Source organism: Tenebrio molitor, chromosome 1 (genome assembly GCF_963966145.1).
Source record: "Tenebrio molitor chromosome 1, icTenMoli1.1, whole genome shotgun sequence".
NCBI lineage: Eukaryota > Metazoa > Arthropoda > Insecta > Coleoptera > Tenebrionidae > Tenebrio > Tenebrio molitor.
In genome coordinates, this window is record NC_091046.1 from 28,551,569 (window position 1) to 28,579,530 (window position 27,962).

The following is a 27,962-nucleotide window of genomic DNA, read 5'->3' on the forward strand; positions in this document are numbered from 1 at the left end:
CCTGCATCATCTGGTCTTTCTAGTTTGTTCCTATCTTCTTTTGTTTCGCTGCTATGGCAACCAACTTTGGTTTTTTTAATAGCACCCATACATTTTTTGTGTGATTTTCAAACAAGCCTATCTTTCTGTATTCATAAATACAGTTTTGCCATTATGGGGAAAAAGAATAAAATTAAAAAAAAATAAACAAAGGTGATAAAATTAACTTACTAGACCATCTTTCCAGACGGTGTCGTAGGCTGCGGTGAGATCAACAAAGACAACTCCAGTCTTTAGACGTTTTTGAAAGCCAGATTCGATGTAAGATGTTATAAGTGTTGCACTATCATAGGTAACGCGGGTTGCTTGCTGTATTATTTTATTTGGTATAATCCATACATATATACCGGGTGTATTATGAAAAATCTTTGGTGCTGCAACTTCCTTATTTTTCATACGATTTTAATAAATGATATGTCAAACAAAATCGTTTTGAATGGGTTACAATTTGAATTGATCCAATATTTGTTCTTGAGTTCTGTTTTTGACAGATGATAGTCAACATTTTTTTTTTCAAATTGCACTATTAACTTTTTTTGCTCAGTTTTATAAAGATTTTTATTTTGAATATGAAAATGTAAACAACCATGCTCATGCATAGAAACAAAAAGAAGCCTTTTTAAGGGACTCATCGAACAAAAAAACGTGGGCCAACGAGTGCCATAAAGAGCCCAATTTACACACGAACGAGTTGAATACAATGTTTTTTTGTTCGAGGAGCCCCTTAATGATTCCCAGTTGCATCACACTATTTAATATTACTTAAAAGGGTATTAATTTTTAACATTGTTTAAAATTTCATTTTACTTTGCACCGCACCTTAAAAACAATTTAATTATTATTAAATTTAAATAGCCAAATTTGGTTATTTAATTAAGATTTAAAATATAAGTTGACGTATATGACAGTATAATAAATTACGTAAATCTAATTTATCCACAATGAATGGTATTTTACCATTAGGGGATTCAAAATTGAATTCTTCTGTAATTCTCTTCCAACATTTTTCCTTTTCTTCAACCGCAACTGCATCGGTTTTATTGTTGGAAACAATATTTTTATATTTATGCACCAAGTTTAAAAGAGTGCTTTTTTCAAAAGGGGAAAAATTTGCCCCACGTTTTCGTTTTTTTGGTGCTTCCATTGTCGAAATTTGAAATATACCACCCAAATTGTAAATATATGACGCAAAAAAATGTCACTAGGCACCTTTTCGAATAAAAAAATCATTTACTGAAATATTAGTTAACACTCGTTCATTTTGTGATGGTGCAATAATATAATTATTTATGTATTTATTAAATTTAATACTACATTAGTTAATATTTATTAAACTGATATGTGGTGCAAACGGGCATAAATCGCTTAAAATCTTTAAAATTAGCTTGACGTTTCGTTTTGACAAATTGTGACATTTATCAAAATCCATTCACACAGGAGAAAAATCCCAAATTCTGACAGTGTCGAACAAAAAAATATAATTAAACGCCGCAATGGGCGTCAGTGGAAGGTGTCGAATGTGCCTTAGAGAGAATGGAGTTAATTTCGAACATTTGCTATACTTAGTAAATTTACGGTTACTTGATTTTTGGAAATTCTATTTTTTTTATTAAAAACAAATTTTTTGTTTTTTATTTTAATGTTTGTGTATTCAGAAGATAAACATCTATCAGAATAAAGATAAAAAAATATACAGTGCAACTTAAAAAAACAAAGTTAGCTGCGGTCTGTCAAAAAATATAATGTGAAAAAAAAATCATAGCATATCAGGCTATAGTGTTTCTAAAACGATTTTGTTTGACGTATCATTTATTAAAATCGGATAAAAAATAAAGAAGTTATAGCATCAAAGATTTTTCATAATACACCCGGTATGATATTTCTGTATCGACTAACATAATATGTTGATGGCCGGTTGCACCGCACTTTTAATCCAGTGAATTAGGTTAAGTATTATTTAATTTGACAAGTTTGTTTGCACCACACTTTAAATAACCTTTAATCTTTGTTTAGTAAAGTAGCCAAAATCGGCGAATTAACCCTTAAATATAGTTTATCTACGGCTGCTTGGATAAGTCGTTATTACCACACTCATTTACAGTCATTTGAGTTGCGTAATGTAGTTCATTACCGCACTGGTTTCATTACGTAACGCATTTTTATTTAAAAGCAAACAGACAAAATTTTTTGAAATACAACAATACAAAAGAAAAGCTAGGTACCTACTTATTGTAAATACATAACACAGTCCTTGCATTTTGTTCGCCCAGTAGCCGGCATCGACTTCGTTTCGGTCTTCAATCTCTGGGCTTGGCACAAAAAGACTCACTTCCACATTTAATTTAATCATCTACTACTCTCTTTTGGAAAAACTGGAAAAACGACGCAAACTGCAGTGACACCTCCAGAGACGCTCGTCTCTTGCACTCCAGGTCGTCCTCGAAACAGGATCACACACGTTTCCATTCCAGGTTCTGGTACTTTTCTCACTTGACGTCGGGGTAACCCTAATGTACATTTTTCGAAGTCACTTCACTTCCGAGAGCCGCGACAAGACGTAAACGACCCGGTTCTCAATTATGAAAAATTTAAAACAATGCGTTGTTTAAAAACAGAATTAGCTGGTTGTCCTGGTATTGAGCAAATTGTTTCAATCTTGTTGCTTTGATTTTGAATTAAAACGATTGAAACTGACATTTAACAATGATCAAAATATATTTTTGTAAATGTCAAATTTGACGTTTTTGCAAAAAATTGATTTTTTAAATTAATAATTCGCAGCCGTAGATAAAATGTTGTACATAACACGTGGGCTAAAGCATATTGCAGGAAACTCGTGTGTTACAGATGAACTTGGGCTAACGCCCTCGTCATCTGCAATCTTCACACTCGAGTCCTGTAATATTGCTTTTATCCCACTAATTATGTAAATAACTATTATATAATGTCATTAATGTCAATGTAACTTCAAATTTAAAATCAACATGGAAGATTTTGATGATTTCTTGGAGATCATAGATTTTAGTTTTCCACAGTTTCACTTCACAAGTTCTGACCGTTTTCATGAACTGGATAAATTTAGATTTTATTCGAGGTTCAATCTCACAAAACTCACAAAAGCAAGTGTTTTACATTTTTTGATTTTAATTGAAGAGGAAATAGAATTTCCTGCTGATACGTAAGTTGTAAGATATTTCGCAATTGTTTAACAAAAGCACATTTTACTTTAATTTTATTTACTTCCAATGTAGCATCACAATCAAACTTATTTATAAGTCCTTGTACAGTTTTTTTGTTAACGATGCTCAAAATCAATTCACTACTTGAATTCCCTTTATTCTTTTTGCATCCTCCACCAGTCTTATGTGTTTCCTTTTTTTCTTTAGCAGCCGTTTTTCTTGTTTGTTGGACACACTTTAAAAAAATCTGTGTAGGGACTACCCGGGTTTTGACTATTAAGATCCTTGGCAATTTTCGGCCAACACTTACTTTTTTCCTCCGAACTAACCACGTCTGTTTTTTGATTCGCTATGATACTTTTGTACTTTGTTCTTATGTACAATACTCAAATTTTTCCTCCGGGGAATAATTCGGACAGCGTTTTCTCTTCTTTTCTGCTTCGTTTTTCATCATTTTACAAAATGGAAATCGTTACTTTTTGAACTTCTCACAAATTGTTTACAATTTATTCTGACTTTTTCCACTTTTTCTTGAAATTGTCAACTTTGAAACAGTCCTTCCGTTGTGAAGGGAGTTTGTTTACAATTCGATTATTTTTGTTTAAATTAATTAATTAATCACGTTTACTTAAACAGACTTTAAAATATGCAGTGCAATGAAACAAATTTTAATACACCATTAAGTTTAAATCTCGTTTTAGTTAATACATGATTAACGAAAATGCGGTGTAACCGGCCATCAGTGAAATAAATTTAAATTAAAATCACCCATAAAAACAATTATCCCAGTAAAATCAGCAATCTCATCCAAATAATCATCCAAAAACTTTAAAAAATCATTCTTGTTGGGTGAGTGATACAAATTTATTATCAAGTATTTTTCAGCTGCAATATCTATTTCAATTGCCAACATCCAAATATGATCACTTACGCTTTTTATGTCATTTACTTTATATTTATGTCGTTGTTTAATAAAAATTATTACACCTCCTGTTCTTGTATTCTCGCTAGGACATTGTTCATAGTTGTAACCATTTATTCTAATTTCTTTATCTGTTATGGTCTTTGTAAGATGCGTTTCGGACAAACATAAAATCAAGGGTTTCTTCATCCATACATAATTATCAATTTCGTCTCTGATGTTTAAGTAGCCTTGACAATTAATATACAGGGTGTTTTCGAAGTTGAGGCGTTCCTTGAAACATGAGGTATTCTTAAGAATTTTAGCCTAAATCTTCTTAGTAAAATGTTTGTATTAACGGAGATAATTGATTGGATATTTTTATTGTTTTCTAAAATTTTGAGTCCGGTCCTGTCTATTTCTCCGCTGTACTAGATTAACAACTGACGTGACCCAGGATGGTGTCTTTCTGAAAATCGCTCTGCGTACTCTCTGGACGCCGTAGCTGTATTCTGATAACGTGATATGATAACATTGCCCATACATTAGCAACATATCTGTGAGCTCATTATTTTCGTAATGACGAAGCCATTCCGACTAATTAGATGACAACTCTGACAGTATTTTTGATTAATGAGCATGGATCATTTGATTTTTTTTTTTGTCAAATCTAATTTCTAACAAATCAGCGCAAATTTGAGCAGGACCGGTTTCAAAAATTTCAAAAAAATTAACTTATTTTATCTTCATTGCCGTACACATTTTACTAAGGTGATTTTTGCTAAAACTCTTTAGAACAACTCATACTATCACATGTTATAAGGAACGCCTCAACTTCGAAAACAGCCTGTATAATACAGTTTTCTTGTGTTTTATGTATTGATTGCTATCTCGTAGAGTTGTATTTCTTTTTCTGTGATTCAATGATTCTACTGAGAATGGTGCATTCTTTAATAATAATAATAATAATAACTCGCAGCGCTCGTGAGTCAAACTTCGAGCTCGAATGGAAAAAAGAACTTTTCTGTGTAGTTTGAAAAAAAAAACTAGGTATTATGTGGTAGGTATTCTTTCAAAACTGTCTTTTTGTACGTAATCTGGCTAAAAAAAATAAGAAGAGCTGTTTAAAATTCAGAATTAATCTAATGCAATTCGTTGCAAATTCGTCGATACAAGTGAATTAAATAACAATAATCAGTAATAGCCATTTTGGGTTAATGTACTATCGGGGCCATCGAAATGTGAACGCCAAATTTTTCCTAGTGTGTGTTGAAACATCAATCATAGGCGTGCGTTAATGTGTCAGATTTGTGACATACATATTTTCACAAACATAATTTGTCAGCAGTTTTAATTCATTTTTAAACGATATACATGCCACGACACTTGACCGATGCGGAAAAAGCGAGGGCTGTAGCCAAACTCGGGGAAATTTTAAAAATTGTTCCTAATAGAAAGTTATAGGTAATAGAAATCTTTTCTTATCTCCCATACATATAGTACGCCACTGAACAAAGTTTTATTTAATCTAGACCAAAACAGAAGACGTTTCTATAACACCAAAAATTCGTGCACATTTCGATGGCGCCGATGGTACCTTCAAACATTATGTTTGGCAGATAAAAGCTACCGACGTTGCTTAGTTATTTGCCTGAATTATGACTAAATTTGAAACGAAATAACATGTAAATTACTGTTGTACTGTTTTAATTGTAGAAACATAGCAGTTTTTTAAGTCACATCTTACAACCAGCTGGAGAATTGCATCATTTACATTGGACAAATAGAGCGTTACAAATTATTAGATATACTCAGAAAACATCAAGGCCCTTTTAATCTTTTTTACCGCCTTTCGTCAGATATATTACGAAAATCCAAACTGCAATCTTTTAATATATTGTACAAAAAGTCTGGTTAATATATTCAATTATAATTACAAGATCTTTCGATAAGCTGTTATCGATTATTTCTTCCACGCAGACACAGAACACACCTTTTTAGAACGTCCTAATCCATATGCTACATTGTTAACATGTTGTAAAAGTCTCTCTTAGTTACCATCGCTGCGGCAGAACCGCGTTTATATCAATATTTTGAACGCAGTGTATTGTGTAATAATTTTAAATGGCATTCACATGATTTAGGTCATCAACTTTCTGCTTAAATATCAGACAAATAGTTTGCGCACAGCCAACGAAGATGTTCTTTGAATTGTACTGGCAATATTTTGTAACTGGATTAATTCTTTACGGTGTAACGCGAATGATTTACATTTACATGGACAGAAAACAAAAAAATCAACTTGGCGAACAAAAGAAGAATGAAGATTTTAAAACTCCAGATCAACGTAAGTTTACAAAACAATTTAATAATGAATATTTTTTATACTCATGACAGTCATGACACATATCTCTTATCTAATTTACTTTCCGATTAAGAAAGTTCAAATAACAATTTCTCATGTTACATTAACTCAACTAATTATTATTAATTAATTCAAATAAAACACGCAGATAATTTTTATAATACAATTAAATTAGGATAATAATTTCAATATAACAAAACCAGTACTAACACATGTTTTTTACATAATCATAAATTAAACAAGAACAACAGATAAAGATTTTTGAGGTCAGAAAAATATGTATGACATCACATTGTACAGGGTGATTTTGAAAGTTGTGGCAGATATTTTCACCTGTGATAGAAACACATAAAAGGTAACGATAAGCTAATAATGTCTTACACAAATCTTGAGATTTTTTCGGCTAAAAGTTTTTTAAATAAAGTTTGGGAGCCACTGAATTTTATGAAAATGTTGTCATTTAATTCAAAATTAAGTCACTTTGACAAGAACTTCAATCGTGACCTCAATTTAAATCACAAATGGCTTTCACCAACCTGGAGAAAAGCGATATGGTTTTGATCTATGGCGAAGTCCATGGACATTCAGAGCTAGCAAGGGAAATCTACGATGAAAGGTTTCGTCAAAGTTCCCAATGCACGAACCTTTGTAAACGTTGTGCAGCATCTTCACGATTTCGAGCATTTCGAGATGAATAAGCGTGATCTTGGCCGCCAACGAGAAGATCAAATTTTAGTTGCAGAAGAAGATATTCCTCACGAAATCCAAGAGCGTCACTTCCAGCAGTTATTTTCAATTAAAGTGTGAGTTGCAATTGTTGAATCACCTCGTAGGTCCCTATGTGTTACCTCCTTGTTTGAATGGAGAAGGGGTTATCTTCAATTTTTAAACGAAGTTTTGTCCGAATTACTGGAGCTCCTTTAGAACTCCTCTCGCAAGACGAGAAATTTAGTAGTACCTTCACGATGATGCACCGCCTCATTACGATCAAAACGCCGCTTAGGAAAGTTGTGAAAACAGAGAAATTCTGAATCGAGTTTGAGTTTCTTGAATGGCAGCAGGCGGTCTCTAGTTACATGCCAGGATCCTGGCTGTGTTGCCACATTCCCTGGTAGGCCATTCCATGACCTACGATGTTCCTAAAATTTTGAAACTAATTCGACATTTAAAATAAATTTTGACAAGTCCTTGGTCAAATTCGTAAAATTGAATTAAAAATGTCATTTAAATGTTGCGTACCAAATTGCAATTCAAATAATGTTTCTTCTTCTTTAAATTATCTAGGTACATGCCTGTATTTAAGTTTCCATAAATGAGGAAACGAAGCCGGTTTGGAAAGAGATTTTAAAAAACGAAGAGTCAAGAATTCGCAAAAGCAGCCATGCTTATGCTGAACATTTTAGGGGAACAGATATCAGTGGGAACAAAATGAAACGACTTGTGCCAAACACAGTGCCAATAACTTCTTATTACGAAGAAATAACACTTTGCGAAGAAATAATCAAAATTAGTAATGACCTCACAATCACTGGGGAAAATTTTTTGGCTTTCAAAACGAATGAAATGAGGCTGGGAAGCAAGTAACAAGAAATGGGGTAGGATTTAGGCATTGGGGAGAACAAAATTGTTATATTTAAGTTGGAAATGCCCATCTTGCGTTGCTTTATAACCAAACAATTTCAGTAGCCCTGAGCACAGCCGAGCACCCGAAATATTATCAATAATGAGCACCGTTACTTTTCTGTCCCCAAGGTGCTTTTAAACTATGTATTACAATGCGACAACGTATTTTGGAACTCTCCAAAATTAGATCATTGATATTTGACAAATGCAAATACAATGCCAGGTTTACTGGATTTCGATTCTTTTTCGATTTTTTCACTATACAGGGTCTATCAGAACTGGCGGACCAAAATAATACGGTGAAATCATCATCTTCTGGGAATAATAGGAAAAATATTTTTTTAAATCCATCCTCATTGGATTTTAAAATAAGAACGTTGTTAATTGACCAATAGCGTGTAGATATAAAATTACCTTAAAAAATTATATTAGTACCTAAGTATCGAAGCAAATTTGATTGTTGCAAAGACATAATAATTGAATATTGTGTCATAATAAATTATTTCTGACAATTACAAAAGTCATTAAAAACGCTTAATGTTTACTTCTTCAGAATATTTTAATATGGTTGTCTTATATGGACAGTGTGATTAGAGTGCCACAGTTGCTGTTCAGGAGTATTAGGCATTCACGATCTTTTTGGGACCGAGTTGGCTATGATTTTTTCTTTTCATGTTGGACTACTGACTCAGTGATGCAACGGATGCATTTTTTTTTTCTGTCAGTGTCTGTTCGACATTTTCTTGCCACCGCATTGCCAGATTTATCATTTTAATATTCGTAAGAAACTAAATGATTTATTAAGTGTGTAAAAACAATTTAAATTTCCGTCAAAGGAACAGTCAAAATTACCAAAATAATTTTATTACGATAAAAAATTTCTATTAAACGATTTAATTTAATTTAAAAATGACAGACTAGATTTAAGAGATCCGGCAACAATGTACCTATTCAGAAAATATAACCTTAAACTGAAAACAACCTAACCTAACACAAAAAGTGTCAATTTCCTTTAGGGAATTTACTTATCACCGAGGTACTGCCAACAAAATCACTAGATGGTCATAGCCAACTCGGTCCCAAAAAGATCGTGAATGCCTTATACGCAGTTCGTTTTCCCAATACGGAACATCCTAGCAGAAATACTATAACCTGAAAAATACTATAACCTAAAAACGTCCATCATTGCACAAACAATGCGGATACACAACAATGCATATGCATCATTTGAAATGCATCCATAGTTACAAATAAAGCAGGAAAACTAATTTATAAATAACTTAACATCAACAACAGGATTGGTCAGTTTAAATTACTTCTTTACTAATTACTATTTAAGATACATTTTTTTGAACATTTTTCCTATTATTCTCAGAAGATGATGAATTCACCGTATTATTTTGGTCCGCCAGTTCTGATGGACCCTGTATGTTGGTGAAGCAATGTTGCCAGACTGTGGTAGGCCATTCCATAGCACACTGTCTCTGGTTAGTGTCATGGCCTGTTAAATAAAGATCGCCTTGATGGCAGGCAGTTTGAGCAACTTCTTTGATATTATATTTTATGCTTTTACTCACAATTACAGTCCTTTTACTTCGCTGCTTAAGTTTGCGCCGTACATCAAAACTTCCGGCCAAATTTGAAAAATTTCAACGGTTCCCAAACAAACTGATTCCTTTGATTCTCTTGTAAACCATTAACATTTGTACAGAGTGTCTATAAATGATTGTGGGATCCAAGTAGGCATTAAAATTTTGCCGACTGTTTCACCAGAAATCGAATAATGTTAGTCTAGTTGTCTATTGCCTAGCTTGATAAAATTGATGCTTTACAAAAAAAAAAAAATGAAATGCATCATTGATAAGTTTCAACACTTTCAACACTCTCAACAAATTACGTATTTATTGAACACTTAAAAAGAAGGTAAATAACATCAGTCATTTAGTTAAAAAAGTGAAAATTAAAAAAATGGTTCGAAGTGTTCCATTTTGCTCTGAACATCTTCTCTCACTTTCTTGTTTTCAAAAATATTTCGTAACATCTGTTCATTCATGTTACGACAACAGTTGGTAATCTCTTCCATTAATTCACTTAAATTATCAATTTGTCGTTTATCCACTTCGTTTTTCAAGTAGCCGAACACAGAAAAGTTTGTCAGGTGAACAGTTTATTCTGAAACCAATTACAATGATTTATGCAGCTTTTAAGATCATTGGGGAGGAGCTATTTTACAGTTGTTACTTTGTATGGATGTAAAGTAAGTTCTCCTTTAACAATTTTATGACATGTATTGTGAGGTATACCTACCAGTTTAAAGAGACAGTCTAGTAAGCGATGTTTTCGGATGTGCTTCTAAATGATCGTATTTATTTTGATGATCTCCATCACCTTGGGACGACTTCACGATTGCCCCTTTTCAAATAAGTACTATCGGAATCGGTAGTAACAAAACAATTAATAATTCGATGTATGAAAGCTGTGACTTTTCTAAAACATTTTGGTCCGGGTAGTTGGCTAAAAATTCTTCTTTGCAAACTTGAACGCTGTATGTCCATTGCTCGTCTCTTTTAACACCGTTGCGGTAATAAGACATTATAAGGAACTTATCTTGTTCAAGTGTGAAGACCATTTTAGCAATTACTTATAAAATATTTGCGAGGTTATAAAATTATGCTGATTTTCAATATAAAAACAGATAAAGACAATCGGCCGTATCATGACACCGTCATTAAAGTTGCCGTTAACTAGAGTCGTGATTAAAGTAAACATAAAACGGTGTAGATTTATGCAATTATAACCTGCCAGAAAGAGATGAATTCGTCACCAAGGTAATTAGAGTCATGATTAAATTTAATAATGGTGTCGTGATACCTTTGTAACACCACCGGAAATTATCTAGCTTTGGAAGAAGACTTTTTTCTAAGAAAAAATAGACCAGGAACGCAAGAAACAACAAAGCAGGACTTCGAAAGCGGAAATGAGGTTAAGTTGACTTTTTGTTTACAGGTTGTGAATATTTGACAATTTGCGATTAGTAATGGATAAATTTAAAGAGCCCTCTGCGATCCAAGAGTGCGTGTAAGGAAAGTTGGGTTATTTTACTTTCTTCAGGTTAAAATATCTGTATAATTTTCAAAATCACACTGTATAAGTACCTAAATTGTCAAAAAAAAAGTTTTCCGCCAATATTTCTGATCAATTAAGGTATAGTTTTTTCAAAAGGCATAAGTAGAATTAATGTAATTGCATTAGTGTATTTTTACGTGTGTTTATTAGTAATAGACTAGGTGCCCCAAAATTCGCGGAACAACTCACTGGGGCAATGTCTACTCAGGTTAGAAAATTATGAGAAAAATAATAAAAAAATTCTATATATTTTAGATTTGAAGATATGGAGGTTCAAAAGGTGCAGCTTTGATCTCGTTTATTTTAAATATTAAAAAAGATTAGTCAAAATCTTTTTTAATATTTAAAATAAACCAGATCAAAGCTGCACCTTTTGACTATTTGCTTTTTACTAGATAGCATTATAATAATTCTGAATGATTGTGATCAGGTTTACAATTATTTAGGTACTTCATTATTTCCAGCATTTCCAAGAAGTGATTTTATGTCGGTTTTACCTCAAATAACGTATGGCAACATGACTTTGATTTTTCTTTCTTATTTCCATGGATACAAGAAAAATGAAATATTTCCAGACTATTGGGATGTTTTTAAATGTTGCCACATTTTAGGCCCGGTTTATTCACCTTCAAGTAACTTTATGTATCACTGAATCATTATTTGTTTTTTATACCTTGACAAAGAGATATATTAAGTAGGCTATAATGTCCTAGGGCGTATAAATCATAATGCCCGCTTATTACGCCCGCTCAAACAAGTCGTCATAGATACGAGCCACCGCAAACTAGGAAATTTAGCAAAATCAAGTTCACAATTTATAAATTTTTTAAATGTTCACAAATTCAAATGCAGTGAAACATAAAACGTTGTATGCACCATGGGCATTACTCGATGTTTATGCCCTCGGGCAACTTAAAAACTCTCGGGCCTGGCGGCCCTCGAACATAAACATCTTCATAATGCCCTTGATACATAAATAACTATTATTTGAACGGTAATTACCATGGATCTACCAATAGCAGATTCTAAATCATAGCAACTACTCGTCAGATAAATTTACTTGAAGGTGAATAAACCGGGCCTTAGTGTAACAAATAGGTCCATATCTTCCACAAAAAAGAAGATTGATTTTTTTAACAATTTCACCCAGTATTTTAATGACTACTTAACAATGTACTGCTACGCTGTTCCGCGAATTTTAGGGCACCCAGTATCGTGTTCTATTTTATTACTAATTTCCTAACATTTTAGATTAACAAAAGTTTCCAATAGGTAAGCTGACAATGCATGACATTATACTCCTAAATAATTTTGTATTTTACATTATATTCTGCCTTCCATAGTGTATTCATTTTAATTTTTGTATTATATTAACTAAGCAAATGTAAATATTTTACCATTGTCTAATTTGTTCATATTATTCTTTATTTTTTTGCATGGTTCACAATTTAAATTATTTATTTTAGCCAGTGAAAACTCGAACACAGGAACCCAGAAAATTTCTTTTTATGGACACATTGTACTTATTATTTTTCATTTTGTTCTTCTCTCCCCCTTCCACTTTGATAGACAAGGTTTTCCGAGGTTGAGAAAGATCTTTCTGATTGCCCCTTTAAAATTCCATCACGATTTCAAAATATTGTTTATTATTATTATTCTAATGATTTTTTTTTTAATTCTTCATCCTTGCAAACAAACATTTTCGACAATCCCGAAAAGTAATCCTGCAAATTACTATTAAGTTCTTCATCAAAATCAAAGATAAATAGAACTCGTAAGGTTTCAGTTCAAAACTTGGATGACTGAGATCAAAAAATTTATTGAACACTATAATAACCAAGCAAAAGTTTTTTTTTGCCATAAATGTATCCTGCTGTTGTAGAAAGTCTTCTGCCTATATTGAACCCACACAAAGTCTTGCAAAAAATTGTACCTCAAAAATTAAATGTCATTTAATTTTTGGACATAGAATTTTTTAAATATTTTTTCCGAGTTAGTGGTGGGAGTGGTCCCCGTGGGATTGGTGGTGGGGGTGGTAGACGTGGCTCGGTGACTGAAGTTAGTGGGGGGGTGCGTACATGGTCGAATAACGGAATTCCACGTGCTAGAAAGCTCAACACCTTGGTCTCTGTTGAAATTATTTGGATTTTTTCTAATCTCGATCGCTTCCCTTATTAATCTTTGATGGAATTTAGTTGTTTTAGCCAGAACTACTGTTTTTTCAAGGTCGAACGTGTGGTCTTCATCTTCGAATTTGTGTTCCGCCAATGCTGATTTCTCCTTGTCATACTGCTTGATGGCCCTACTATGTTCTTTTAATCGACATTGTATTGAACGTCCTGTTTGTCCGATGTAGCATTTCCCGCAAAGGCATTCTACTTTGTAAATCCCTTCAGAGTGGAACAGGGGGAGTTTAAAAGAACATACTAGGGCCATCAAGCAGTATGACAAGGAGAAATCAGCACTAACTTCAGTCACCGAGCCACGCCTACCACCCCCACCACCAATCCCACGGGGACCACTCCCACCACTAACCATATAAATAGTCCAACACGGAATAGAGCAAACCAGTTTATTTACAAGCTCCGAAGAAGATAGCAGCATGGCTGAAACGTCAGCTACCCAGTAATCCAGACGACCGCGGCACAACCCGGAAAACAATAACCCTATTGACAACGGCCGTGAAAACCTGCATTCGATTAAATAATACTGTAATTCAATGTAAATGTTAGCTTACTGTCAAGCAATATACCCAAATCTCTGACTACGGATTTCAGTGGAATGGGACTGAAATTTATGACCTAACATTTGGCTACATTTAGAAGCATGTCATTATTTTCACACCAAGTATTTAAATCATTAAAATCTAACTGGAATGTTAGTTTAATACCGGATAATTCTGTATAGTTTTAAGTCATCGGCAAACAAGCAGTGAAGGTTTCTAAAATTTAATCCAATGTCATTTATAAAGATACACAGTGGGCCTAATACCGAACCTTGAGGGACGCCTGGTGGTACATTTCGAATAGAAGAAAAACAGTTTCTTATCTTTACCTGTTCTATTGGTGAGATAAGAAGTAAATCACAATAACATAGTGCCAGTTACTCCATAGGCTGATAACTTTTGAATTAAAATTGAATGGTTTGACTTTATCGAACGCCTTGCTGAAATCTGTATACACTGAATCTACCTCCAAGCCGTCACCTAAGGCATTTTGAATGAAATTGACATAAGAAAATAAGTTTGTTACGGTGGATCGGTTCTAAAAAAACCGTGCTGATGACAGGATAATACATTTTTGAAGATTGGGAAAATTCTTTTGATTAAAATAGATTCAAAAAGTTTGCTTGCAGTTGACAAGATTGAAATTGGGCGATAGTTTTCAATATTAGATAATAAACCTGTTTTATGAACAGGAACAATATACTTAAGCATGCTTCCAAAAACTGGGAAAAACACCCACCAGAAAAATTAAAAAGAATGTAGAATGGTTCAAAATGTTCAAAATGGTAACCATTTATTGTTAACACAACAATACAGCTGATTTTCAAATTCATTTGAAACGTTTTGAAAATTTTTTGGTAAATTTAAAGTTAAATATCTCAAATACTTTCCTATATAACTTATTACTCTTTCTGAAGAAACGTATTAAAAAAGATATCCTATTTAATAGTCGGTCATTAGATAAAGGGTGTCATTTAAAATTTTGAACACCAAAATTAAAGGCATCCGAACTTTTTACGCGGACACCTGGTATATTTTCATTACTTTTTCTACATGTTTTGCATGTAATAACAATCTTACTAGCACAATAATAAATAGCAAATTCCAGTACTAAGTAGTTGGTCGATGTTTTCGTTGGATTCGGTAAACAATTGACGAGTATATTTGTGTCTTTTTTCGATTTAATTGTATTTTTCTTCATACGAATATATACATATACAGGGTGTTAGAGAATGGTCTCCCAAGAATTTCAGGGTGAGTTTGTGAAGGAAAATGTGGTCAAAAACCTTAACACCATTTTTTCCTAACATGACTGGTTTTCTTAAAAATAAAAATTTTAAATAGTGTCCCACTGTTTGGGAGCTTTTATACCATTTTATTGTTGTGATAATTACATAAATAGTTAACATTTTGTAATGGAAAGTCAATTGCTTAGCAATCAAAAACAACAATGCCTCATGTCAGATTTTATCGAGTACCTACTGTCACAATGACGTTTCAGTTTTAAATATTTCCCTTGGATAATAATCATCTAAAACTAGCAGGACTCCATTTTTTTGACAAAATCAATAATTATATTCGAAATATTTATCTAGATTCACCACAACCTTGAGGTAAGTACCCTTTTATTGCTGCAATGACCTGAAATTATTTGTGCAGCTTCATTTTTTGTGATACCACATCTCGATCAACCTCTAAAGGGATTTGAAATCGAGCACTGACCCTAATAAGATTCGTTAATTTCTGTGTAACTTTATTTATTTGTATTTGTATTGAAAACATTAATAATAAATGCTTAAAATATCCTCCGTTTGCCATTACATACCTTCGGACAGCAGCATTGGCATTTCCGCTACATTCCCCATACACAAAATGCATATCTGCATACTCCTCGATAGAATATTCTGGCGTTGTAAACTATTGTAATCTTTGCAGGCGACGGATAAAAGATAGATCAAGTCAAAGTGTAGACTTTGACAGTAGTAAATTTCAAATCGTTACCAAGCAATCATTTTTAAATCAAAACATACAAGAATTTTTCGTGCACAAAGCAATATTCCAGCAGTCGCAAAACAACAGGGAACAATTTTATCTTCAGAAAACGGTTTAATTTATCCAAAAGCGGTATAAAGGTTTTCGACCACATTTTCCCTGATAAACTCACTCTACAATTCTTGGGAGACCATTCCCTAACACCCTGTATATTGTAATATAGAATATTATATTTTTGCATTTCTACTCCTATAAAATAGGACAGAAGACAGAAGTGTATGTCCGTTTTTGCTAGATAGTATATCCATTCTTTGTTTCTCACATTTCGATTTTTCTTTGTTATTTTTTGCTTCTAGGGCGGATACTAGCGTTTCGTTTCAAAGACTTGCTTTTCCCGTTTTTTCTTGTATTTATCAGTTATTACTTTTTCTGTTTTTCAATTTCCCATTTGTTTTCTCTCTCTTGTATTTTGAACTATTTTTTATCTTTTACCTTTTCGTTTAGCAGTTTTCGGGCAAAATTAGTATTTATCCAGCGTCTTTTCTTCAGTATCATTAGGTTCATCAAGTGTGTTTTCTTCTATACAAACACTAAAAGAATATTTTGTTCATTTTGAGCATTATTGAAATAAAGAGGCACATTTACTTTAAAATGCGAACACAAGAACTTTCACTTTTGTGCTTTGTTACAAATCTCATTTATTAATAACGGTTTTAATTTAAACTTCAAATTCTCACCAAATCTTATATTATAAGGCATAGCAAAATGATACTTAAAAGCATTCGTAAGGAGACTTTCCATTCTCTTACATTTTCCAATTTCTAACGTTCAAATCGTTGTTTCTACTTTTTGGCAAGTACGTCAGGTCTAATGTCTTCAATTGTCTTCTGTATTTAATATAGTTCCAAGACTCTTGGCTACAAGACAATCTCTGGTAAAATAAAAATAACAACAAATGTTACAGAGATTGGCCTCAGTAACGTTATTATTATTGATTGGTCAACAATAACTGTTAAATCGCTTATTCAAAACACAAGATTTCTCAAACTAGATGACACATGTTACTAAATGAATGACGCTCTATAGTTGAAATTTTATTGTCAGTTGTTATACATTTAAAACAATTTTTTTGTTGAAAATAAGGAAATTAAAAATTAGAAAAACAATTATATACCATTCACGATTGTTTCAAATTCGGACTATCTATGAAAATCTGACATTTTAGTTGGCAGTAGTATTATGATTTGTCATAACAAATATATTTTAGGTTATAATTCAACCGAACACTGCTCCGAGGTTATTACATTTTTTAAACAATTGATGCATTAGGAACAATAATCGTAAAATTTTAATTGAAATGAAACATACATATTTGTAGGGCAGTTCTGGGTAAATTATTATTAACAAAATTAATGACGCAATTTCCAACAATGTCAATATTTAAAAACGAAACGTCATATGACAGGACCTGATGCCAATCTAACAAAAAAATATCTTGGCCTGCTGCGTGTTTAAAACAATCGTGAACGGTTTATAAGTACAGGGTTATTATAAATGAAGTAGGCGAAAAAACTTAATGTAAAATTTATGGTTGCCACTCCATATAAAAAGCATCAAAATGATATTAATAACAATAAGTGTTCAGCGTTCACACACAGAAGTTAAATTGGGTGCAAAACAACTCAATATTTTTAGAATTGGATGCAAAAAACTCAATATTTTTGGATTCAATTGTTAATTAAAAGTCACCACCGCACTTTTCACCTAAAAAATGACAGTGACAGCGACAAAAATTGACAGTTCACGTGAAAGAGGCGAAAATTTCAGAACATCGGCATGGCCTGCTTCGACTACAATCATTTATCCCTGTATTCGATTACCTACATCATTTTTGAACATGTGATTTTTGAAATTCTTAAATAATACATTTAGGTACAATGAGGGACATGGAATCCTGGGCAGTCTGCTATTGTCATTTCAAAAAGTGTCAATGTAAATGCACCTTTACTGTCATTATGATTGATATTTTCAAAAAAACTGTCAAATTAACTTAAGCTTGGTTATGAGTAGCTAAGGTATGGTTTAGAAATTTTGACAACTGAATGACACATCTGCCCAGGTTTCCGTGTCCCCAATAGTACAATACATTTTTCATCCATTTTATAATAAGTATAAAGTTCATGTTAAACCTCAATGTCATACATATGAGGCAGCTCTATGTAAAACATTTCCAGTTGCTGAAATAGATGGTGAAGTGTCAGAAGATTCAGAAAACGATTTTACTCCTGCTCTGCCTCACGACTTAAAGCACATTCCTTTATGTTATACAAAACTACCCACAGACGAAATGATTCGTAGATCTGAAGAATATTACAAATTAATGAATCAACGTCGTACCGTACGCACCTTCAGCTCAGAGCCTGTACCAATAGAGGTAATTAAAAACATCATTAAAACTGCTGGTACAGCTCCTAGTGGTGCTCATACCGAACCCTGGACCTACGTCGTCATTAAATGTATGGAAATGAAAAAAAAGATTAGAAACATCATTGAAGAGGAAGAAGAAATTAATTATAAAAAACGAATGGGAAAAGTTTGGACTACAGATTTACGACCATTACGCACTAACTGGGTTAAGGAATACTTAACAGAAGCTCCTTATTTGATTTTAGTTTTTAAACAGATGTACAGTTATAAGGAAAACTCTGAGAAGAAATTACATTATTATAATGAACAAAGTGTTTCACTTGCTGTTGGTATATTGTTATCGGCAATTCATGTAAGTACATTTTTGATACCTATGTTATACCTATTATTAGTAGTTTAATAGAAAATTACAATACAATAGCTATTTGTGCAATAAGTTAGGAAAAGTGATTTTTTTCCGTACGAGATGCGGGATTTTTAATCGAGACGAAGTCGAGATTAAAAACGCGTCGAGTACGAAAAAAACACTTTTCCTACGAATTGCACACATGATTTTTTCTACTGGAGTTTGGAAAATACATAAAATTTGGATATTTTTAATATACTATTAATTATTTCTAAATTAAAAAGCGAAATCAAAATTGTTCTGCTTTCGTTACCATAGAGAAACAATTTATTAATGAAAAATTGTGAAGGCGTTTAAGCTTTTGTCTCAATTATAAATACCAGTTTTTACGTTACGTATCCCAGGAAACGACCAAAATTGAACTTTTAGTGTTGAAATATTATTTCCGCCCTTAGTAGGAAATTTTTCACTTTTCCTAACTCAAATTAGTATTACAATGTTGAAGTTTTCCAAACTCTAGTAGAAAAAATTATTTTTAGGTGTAAAATCAATAGATTATTATTAAATTATTATTATTTATTATTATTATTATCAATTATTAAAATTTGTCATTATTAAATTTGATAGAGCAAACGTCGGACGTAATAGCGCTCCAAACATTGGGGAAACATTGCCCCACCTTAAAAATCATGACAAGTCATTATATTTTAATCATTTGAAAATCTAAGCCCTCAGCAAATTAAAAATATCATCAATAATTAAAACTGATGAAATCGGATCAAACATAATCCATTCGATCGAAAGAATTAACTCTACATAGGAAATCAATTTTGAGCAATAACCCTATACGTATAAGACAAATATTTTAATTATAAAATCAGTTACATTTTTTATCAATTTGTTTTTTGTTTGCAACCGCCTATATTGACATGTACTAAAGCAGACTCAGATTTTGTGTTTTTTATGTTACGAGTATGTTCCCAAAAACAACGCGGAATTAGTAAAAATCAAGCAATTTTTCTAAGGCAAACTCCAACGACCAATTTTAAAAACAGCAAATCTTAAGCAAAATCGGTTGATTTTCGAATTTCTAAACGATGGAAGTTTATTTAATCCCAAAAAATAATGCGATTTAAAAATCTGGTCCAGCATTCTGATGAAATAAAATCAGATGAATTCAATTTAAGAGTTGATATTGGAACTAATTGAATTAAAATGACTCAACAGACTTCAAGACACAACAATGAACAGGACAGAAAATCATTCTATTTTGCTTAAAAAAAACTTGGGTTACGTTTTCAATGAATACGAGATAATGCTTTATTTGCCCTCCGGGCTTTCGGATTCTTGATTACAAACACAAAAATAATAATTCCAAAAATTAACATTTTTCCTATCCGCCACCCCTTTCCTTTTCTATTCTTTCGCTCCTCTTCAATATTTCTTTCATCCATCTTATGTCCCTTTCGTCTTCATTCGGTATTTCTCCCCGTTGCTTTCTCCTCCTCTCTCTTATTTTGCTACATTCATTCCACATGTGCTCAATTGTCTCTTTCTCCTCATAGCACATTCTGCACCTTCTTTTCTCTCCTTCCTTCCAATACGTGTTTTCTCTATCCTTGTTCCCACATCTAAATCTCGCCATCATTTTTCTTTCTCTTGCACTCACTCTCTCTGGAATTTCTTCTGTCATATACCACTCATACTTCCTGATGTATCTGGATTCTTTGATTCTTTCCCTTCTTTTTTGCTTGTCTGTGTCTTTGTCCCTTTCGCTCAGCTCTATATTCATCTATCTTTCTTTTGCTGTTCATCTTTCCACTTCTTCACTGGCATACCCGTTTCTCTGATAGTATTTCTCTCTTTCCTTCTTCTCCGTGTTTTTTATTCTTTAGCCTCCGGCATTCCGTTAGTATCCTATCATCCATTTTGTCTTTACCGCTCTCTTTCTCGCTTTCACTCTCAGCCTACTCCTCTAACACTCTTCCCTCACTATGTAACTTGGCGTATCGCTGTCCACTTCTTTCTTCAAACGAAGAATACAGAAAAGTCGTACGAGAAAATCTAGATAGAATTGGGTAAAATAGAAAACCATCCTGGAAAGAGAGCTGTAATCAAAATATGCTTAAATTCCTCATGGGCTAAGTTTGGTCAACGACAAAACATGAGGGGAAAAGATTACGTTACAGATATTAAAAGATGATGAAATCTTATGAAATGAGAGACTTGATAATATAAAAATTAACGAAATGATAATAACGTGATACAGTTTAGTTAAGTGAATTTAGTTATAAATTTAAAAAAATATTTTTTTGTTCGACATTGTCAGAATTTGAGAATTTTCTCCTGTGTGAACGGATTTTGATAAATGTCACAACTTGTCAAAACGAAACTTGAAGTTAATTTTAAGGATTTTAAGCGATTTGGAGCCATTAAGGGGCTCGTCGAACAAAAAAAAACATTGTATTCAACTCGTTCGTGTGTAAATTGGGCTCTTTATGGCACTCGTTGGCCCACGTTTTTTTGTTCGATGAGCCCCTTAAAAAGGCTTCAAATCGCTTAAAATCTTTAAAATTAGCTTGACGGTTCGTTTTGACAAGTTGTGACATTTATCAAAATCCGTTCACACAGGAGAAAATTCTCAAATTCTGACAGTGGCGAACAAAAAATATACTTCTCTCATATCTCATTTCCAAATTTAATAATGCTTTCAGGTAAGGAAATGTTTCTACGCCTTAATGTTTTAGGTATAATTTTTTTAACTATGACTAGTTTTAATAATGATAATAGTATATTATTCAATGAGCGGATAATAATAGCTATTACTCGTGTTTGCTTTATTCTCGAAGGACCATGTATTTTGTAATACAAAAAGAAACTACTTAAGTTGAGACGTTTATTCTTCTTTTTGAGGACTGTTCGTTTTACAAGCGTTACAAGCGACTGCTTTTGTTACAAGTCGGGGGGGGGGGGGTAAGCGATGAGGGTAGTTACCTCCCTCTCTAACTCGTGAGGTTGATTTTGTGTCACGAGCCGTAGGCGAGTGGCGTGGTTCATTTGAGCGAGTAATAGTCCTTATCCGCAAATAGAAAACTATACTTTTTCTACGACTATGAAGACAAATTGAATGTGCCGCTTTATATGTAGAATAAATTTGGCAAATTCTGAATATCACATTTTCAGGTTAAGTTGTAAATCATACACTCACAAATTTTGCCAGTCTGTTTAGCTCTAAAACCGCAATTTGTATTGAAAAAATCTTATTTTTGGTGTTTAGTAACTGTGATAAAACGAATATAAGGGGCTATTCTGTATCGAGTAGGTACGAACGGGATTGAAAAGCGCAAATAAAACGCCATTAATATCAGAAGTGACAGGTAATAATCAATTAAAATTGGGCATCTGTTTCAAAAAGGCGCCACAATAATTTTTTTTTTTTTTTGTTCGACACTGTCAGAATTTGAGAATTTTCTCCTGTGTGAACGGATTTTGATAAATGTCACCACTTGTCAAAACAAAACGTCAAGCTAATTTTAAAGATTTGAAGCGATTTTAAGCCTTTAAGGGGCTCGTCGAACAAAAAAACGTTGTATTCAACTCGTTCTTGTGTAAATTGGGCTTTTTTGGCACTCGTGGGTCTTTAAAACACTCGTTTCACTCGCGTTTTAAACTGGCCCGACAATCATTTATAGATATCATGTAAGGTACCTGATCCAAATAAGGCCCACCTAATTTTTGTTTTCAAATATCGGTTAGTAAAAACAAGTAAGAACTTTGGATGCGGGTTGTAAATGAAAGTTTATTCTTTTCTTAACATAACAGCATAAAACATATAAATAAAAAAATAATAACAAAGAAGTTATTCCTTTTTCAAAAAAACATTGTTTGTGGGCCTTATTGCGTACGATGTCCTTAATAAGGCTCACCCATTAAATTCTCGATAAAAGTTAATAAAACACCATTTTCTTCTAGAATACTTAAATAAAAACAACTTTTACTTGCATGAACTACACAAATAATCCAAATCATTATCTTTTATTAGGCCTATACAAGCTTCGTGGTACCAAACGGAACAATTCTTGCATATACGCATACTTATCATTTCACAGGTGTCACAACAGGGACATACCAACTTCCCTTATTTGATTTTCTGTCAAAATAATAATTCAAGAATAAAGCCCACTACGGTTTTAATAAGGCTCACTCCTTTGCCGGGCCTTATTAAAACCAGCTCACATTAAAGGGTATAAGATATGATACGTTTTCGTAGCTAAAAGCAGAATGAAATAAATGCATGCAATGAAAAAGAACTATCCAAGGAATACTGCAATTCTATTTTCAAACAAAAATTTGTGGTAAATACCTTAAAATCTTACACTTACTTTTCCCGCATTTTAACAACACTGGTGGGTGAACTTTGTAATGTTATTTTACTGCGAAATTTGAACTATCTGGTACGGTCATTTGTACGAATTTTATTTACTCATGCTAAATGAACCCCTTATGTTGTCGCATATTTGGAGACTTCTATAACTAAATCAATATCATTAGTGGGCCTTATTTTCGAGCGGGCCTTATTTGGAACAGGTACCTTACTATTGTGTACTGTGTAAATGAATTTTGTAATATTTTTTCAGTATGCTGGTTTGGTTTCTTTAACGTCGACGCCTCTGAACTGCGGTCCAGCTCTTCGATCGCTACTGGGACGACCTTCTTCTGAAAAACTAACCCTTTTACTCCCGGTCGGATACCCGGCTCCTGACTGTTTAATTCCAGATTTACAACGAAAACCTCTTGAAGAAATAATGGTTGAAATTTAAAAGATATATATTTTGCCTTATTTTCAAATAGATTAAGAATAGTTAAATGTAAGAACCATAAAACGCATAAAATTCATCGGTGCTCCTTAGCGTTTTATAGGTTTTCGTGAAAGTAAAAAAATATCTGATACATTTTTCATTTATGTTTTATAGGTAGGTATGTATTTACAGTTAGTAGGTATCAGATTTTAATTTTGCAAAGTGTTCAGGGTACGTACAGTGGCGGCCATTAATTTGGAAACACCAAGATTTTTCTATTGTAAATTGCTTGTCACTTTGACAATGTTATTGACATATCAATTTCGGCTGCGACAGTCTGTTGAATGCGCTCAACGATGACATGGGTGACATGAGTTCATGACATAACGCTTACACTATCAAATATTAGAAATATCCAGTAAACTTGATTAGGCCGGTGTTTCCAAATTAATGGCCGCCAGTGTACATATGTATAATCAAATCATATTTTATTTGCGTTGGTTTCATATTTATGTATGTATTTATTATTTACAATCATTTTTTTTTTTGTACAGATATGCAGATATTTTACGAGTGCGAAACAAAAATATAGAATAAATTCGTTCAAATTTAAAGTAATAATAATTAAATTTTTTGGAATTTATTCTTCTTATTAGGAATATTATTAATCTCATACTACGATATACAGGCTGTCCCACCTAAAACTTATCTATGATAAGATAGGTATTCTAGTGAATGAAGAATAAAATACCCACTAAACATTTTCATGATACCATACTGTTAACCTGCTATAATAGTAAGTACTCTCTCCTCAACTGATATGTGTGTCATATCAGCCACGGCCGTTATTTATTAACGGTATTCCATATATATGCCGTTGCTATGATATGACGCAATTAAGCCACAGATCACTCGTAAATTGTATTAGTGATGACAAACAAGCAAAATATACTGAACCCCACACGGCCGATACACAAATAACAGATTCGGCTGATTTTAAAATCTCGGCTGTCGTCTCGATTTTACAATATTCTGCAACGTCTGTCATTTGCTTGATATCGGCCTTATGACGTTAATAATTATTTAATTATTTGAATCTACACAAAACTGGTGTCCGATTGTTACTTGTTGAAAACATGTGTCTACGCAAAAAATGTAATCAAATTAACAGTTTTTACTTCAAGAAAACATCAATTATTTTGTTAAAAATGTGCTAAAATTTTTAAGATATTCAAGTCGTTTTGAAACAATTGAACAATTCTGTGAAAGATTAAATAAACTGACACAATGTTTCCTCTTTTTCTTGTATCTTTAGGGAACGAATTTTTGCGCAAGTCATTGTTTACTGTTGTTCTACAGTTTAGTATAAAAGTTAAATGATTTAATTCATAAATAAAGGGAGTTAAAATGTTTTTAAGATTGGAGGTACAGTGGCGAGCACGGAATTTCGCACACATTGGACAGTTATTATCTTAATTTTATTAAAATCAGATACTGGCGGCATTTTCATAACAGTTTAGGTGAAACGTCAGTCTTGATCACATATATCATGATTGATTATAATGACAATAAAGCTTAGACTAGATAGTTTTTTTTTAATGACATAGAAATTGGTGTGCGAAATTCCGTGCTCCCAACTGTACTATGGCGGCCAAAAAATTTTAACCGTCACTATCTTGACATTCACGTAAAGTGTAAATAAACCTTTAGGAACTGTAACCCTACTTTCGATTCTTGTCATTTTCACATGCATATTGTTATTCTGCCAATGAATTAGAACTGTTTAAAACTCAGATAGTCCAAAAATGAAGAAAATTAGAGCAGTCTTACATAGATAACCTGAGGTAAACGTTCTGTGTAGTAGAAAATGACAAAATAATTTCGAGTTTTCATCATAAATAATAATTTTTTTTATGAAATGACGAAAATGATGGGGTAAATTTTTTGGCCGGCATAGTACTTGAGTAACACGAGATTAACGTCCACCCTTTAAATTATCTCTCTATTAAATTTCACAAAAATCGGTCCATAAATAATAGAGATGTAAGACCTAAAAGTCTTAGGTGGGACACCTGGTACATAAAGTAAACACTAAAGTATTTAGGCATTATAATATAATACATTACATGTATTACGGCTAATATGTTAGTCGGCAACAAATACTTTAGTGTATCATAATACTTGTAGGTATCGTATGTACGTTTTACCGATGCGAATGTTTGTTGTTCTTATATGTATAACATACTCGTACATAAAAATGAATTTATTTGATATTTTTGGCACCCTATACAGACTGATTCACGTAGCCTGTTCGTTAGAAACCTTCCGATTTCCCAAAATCGTATGAATATGAAAATTGGTAACCGACTATAATAGACTGCTCCAAGTTCAAATAAAATATTTTCAAAATGGCGGGAAATATCGGAAATCGAGGCCATCTTTGTTTTTTTAAATGGAAAGTTTAAAATAACAAAAAAATACGCTAAAATATTTTTTTGTTAATTTGCTTATTTTTTATTATTTTGCTGTTACATATCTACTATTTATTGCAATGCGATTCTTGAATAAAAATTCAAATACATAAAACAATTGCTTGATAAAGAAAAAGAATATTTCATTCAAAAAATAGAAATTACGCCAAAACGGTTAGAAATAGGCATACACAATGTTAATAAAAGTGGCCTTAAAATTAAATTTTACATTTATATCTTGTGTCAGAAATGGTAGTTGCCATTTAAAAAAATGAAATTTTCGTAATTTTTTATCATCAATTTTGAAAAATTGCAGTAGGCATATGAAACACAAAAAATGTCATTAGTAGCGCAAAAGATCGGCCAAACCTTTAGGGATTCAATAATTTAATAATAATTCAATAATTCAATAGGTCAGGAGTTATAATTTTTTTAGTGAAGTCCTGCAACCCCGCTTTTTTGCGAAAAAGATAACATTGGTCAAAAACGATGACAGATAAGTGTTGACAAAAGGACATTCTAAACTTAAAATTTAACGTAGAATCGAAATTTGAAATCAAAATGGGGCCTTTCTATTTAAAAAAAAAGCAGAGTGTGTCGTAAAGATGCACGATAGAAGTGAAACTTTTGTATTACAGGGAAACATTGTAATTATTCATCAATCACTTTTAAATAGCATATTCACAACAAAAATGTATATTTTAATGAAGAAAATAAATTATAAACAACGATAACACTAAACAATATCGAAATGCGTAACTCATTGTTCATTTTTAAGCCTCCAAATTAAAAGAGAGGACATTATCGATAAATGCCGTGAGTGTGACAAAGACAGAAGTATACACAATTTTAAGGGATGTTTGTATCCTGTCAAACAGATTAACTTACATTTAAGTAAGATGGAAATATTGGCGCAACCGTTGTGCGAGACACTGCTCCCACTCGACCCGACAGTGTTTACCCGCACCACTTTTCGTCACACAAAAAGGTTGCCGATCAGAATTTCAAAATCCTCCCATAAAAAGTTTCACTTCAAAAACAAAGATGGAGTCGATTTCCGGTATTTTTGGAAGTGTCACCATTTTAAAAATATTTGATTTGAACTTGGAGCAATCGAATATAGTCGGCTACCAATTTTCATATTAATACGATTTTGGGAAATCAGAAAGTTTCTAACAAACGGGCTACGTGAATCACCCTGCATGTGTAGTTGTAACTATTTTTTAAATATTTCAGTCATTGAAAATCTTATTTGTATTGTAAAATTGGCAACATGTTTTTAACTAAATTTGTGAACCACTCTGTGTATTCTTCTGCTTTTGTCTAGTAAATCCCTTACAATTTATATACTTATGTAGTTCTATTTGTTTAATTTAGTAAAAAAATCATTAAAATAATTACTACGAAACATGTGTACTATTTTTTGTGCAACCGTACACGCAACGTGTACTTCGCATACCTAAAACAGGCCGCGAAATTCAATTTCGCGGCCGTTGCTCTTAACCACGGCCATTAAAGTAAACGTCATTTTAATACTTGATACAAATCAGAGCTTTTGTGTTTTGTTTTGAGTTTTAAATTGAATTCAATAAACTTGTAAGATGAACTTTTAGAAATAATTTATTATCACACTTACAACATATCTGCATATTTGCGGTATAATCTTATAAAATCTGGACTGGTGGCAGTGAAAGTTCGCTTTATGTCAGTTTTTGTGTCAGGAACGGCCACTATTACAACAGAATTTTCATCCTGAATCTTAATAGGCATTTTGGTTAAATTCGTCTCTTCGCATGGCCCCTGATATTCCCGTCATTAAAATGACCTAAAAGGGGACAGATGATACAACTTATCATAACAGAACTTAACATTTACCGTCCATAGTATAGTATATTACACTATAAGTGATTTTTCAACGATCAAGCGCCAGCGAGTGAGGATAGTGTTGCGAGTTGAAAAATCACACTTT

General features: G+C 32.6%; 1 protein-coding gene across 1 annotated transcript; it reads left to right on the top strand.

Moving 5' to 3' along the window:
* Positions 1–6,151: 6,151 nt before the first annotated feature.
* Iyd (Iodotyrosine deiodinase) lies at positions 6,152–27,401 on the top strand. Its single transcript, XM_069062345.1, has 3 exons — positions 6,152–6,466; positions 18,185–18,729; positions 23,361–27,401. The coding sequence occupies exons 1-3, from the start codon at positions 6,319–6,321 to the stop codon at positions 23,541–23,543; spliced, it is 876 nt and encodes a 291-aa protein (XP_068918446.1). The 5' UTR covers positions 6,152–6,318; the 3' UTR covers positions 23,544–27,401.
* The last annotated feature ends 561 nt before the right edge of the window (positions 27,402–27,962 follow it).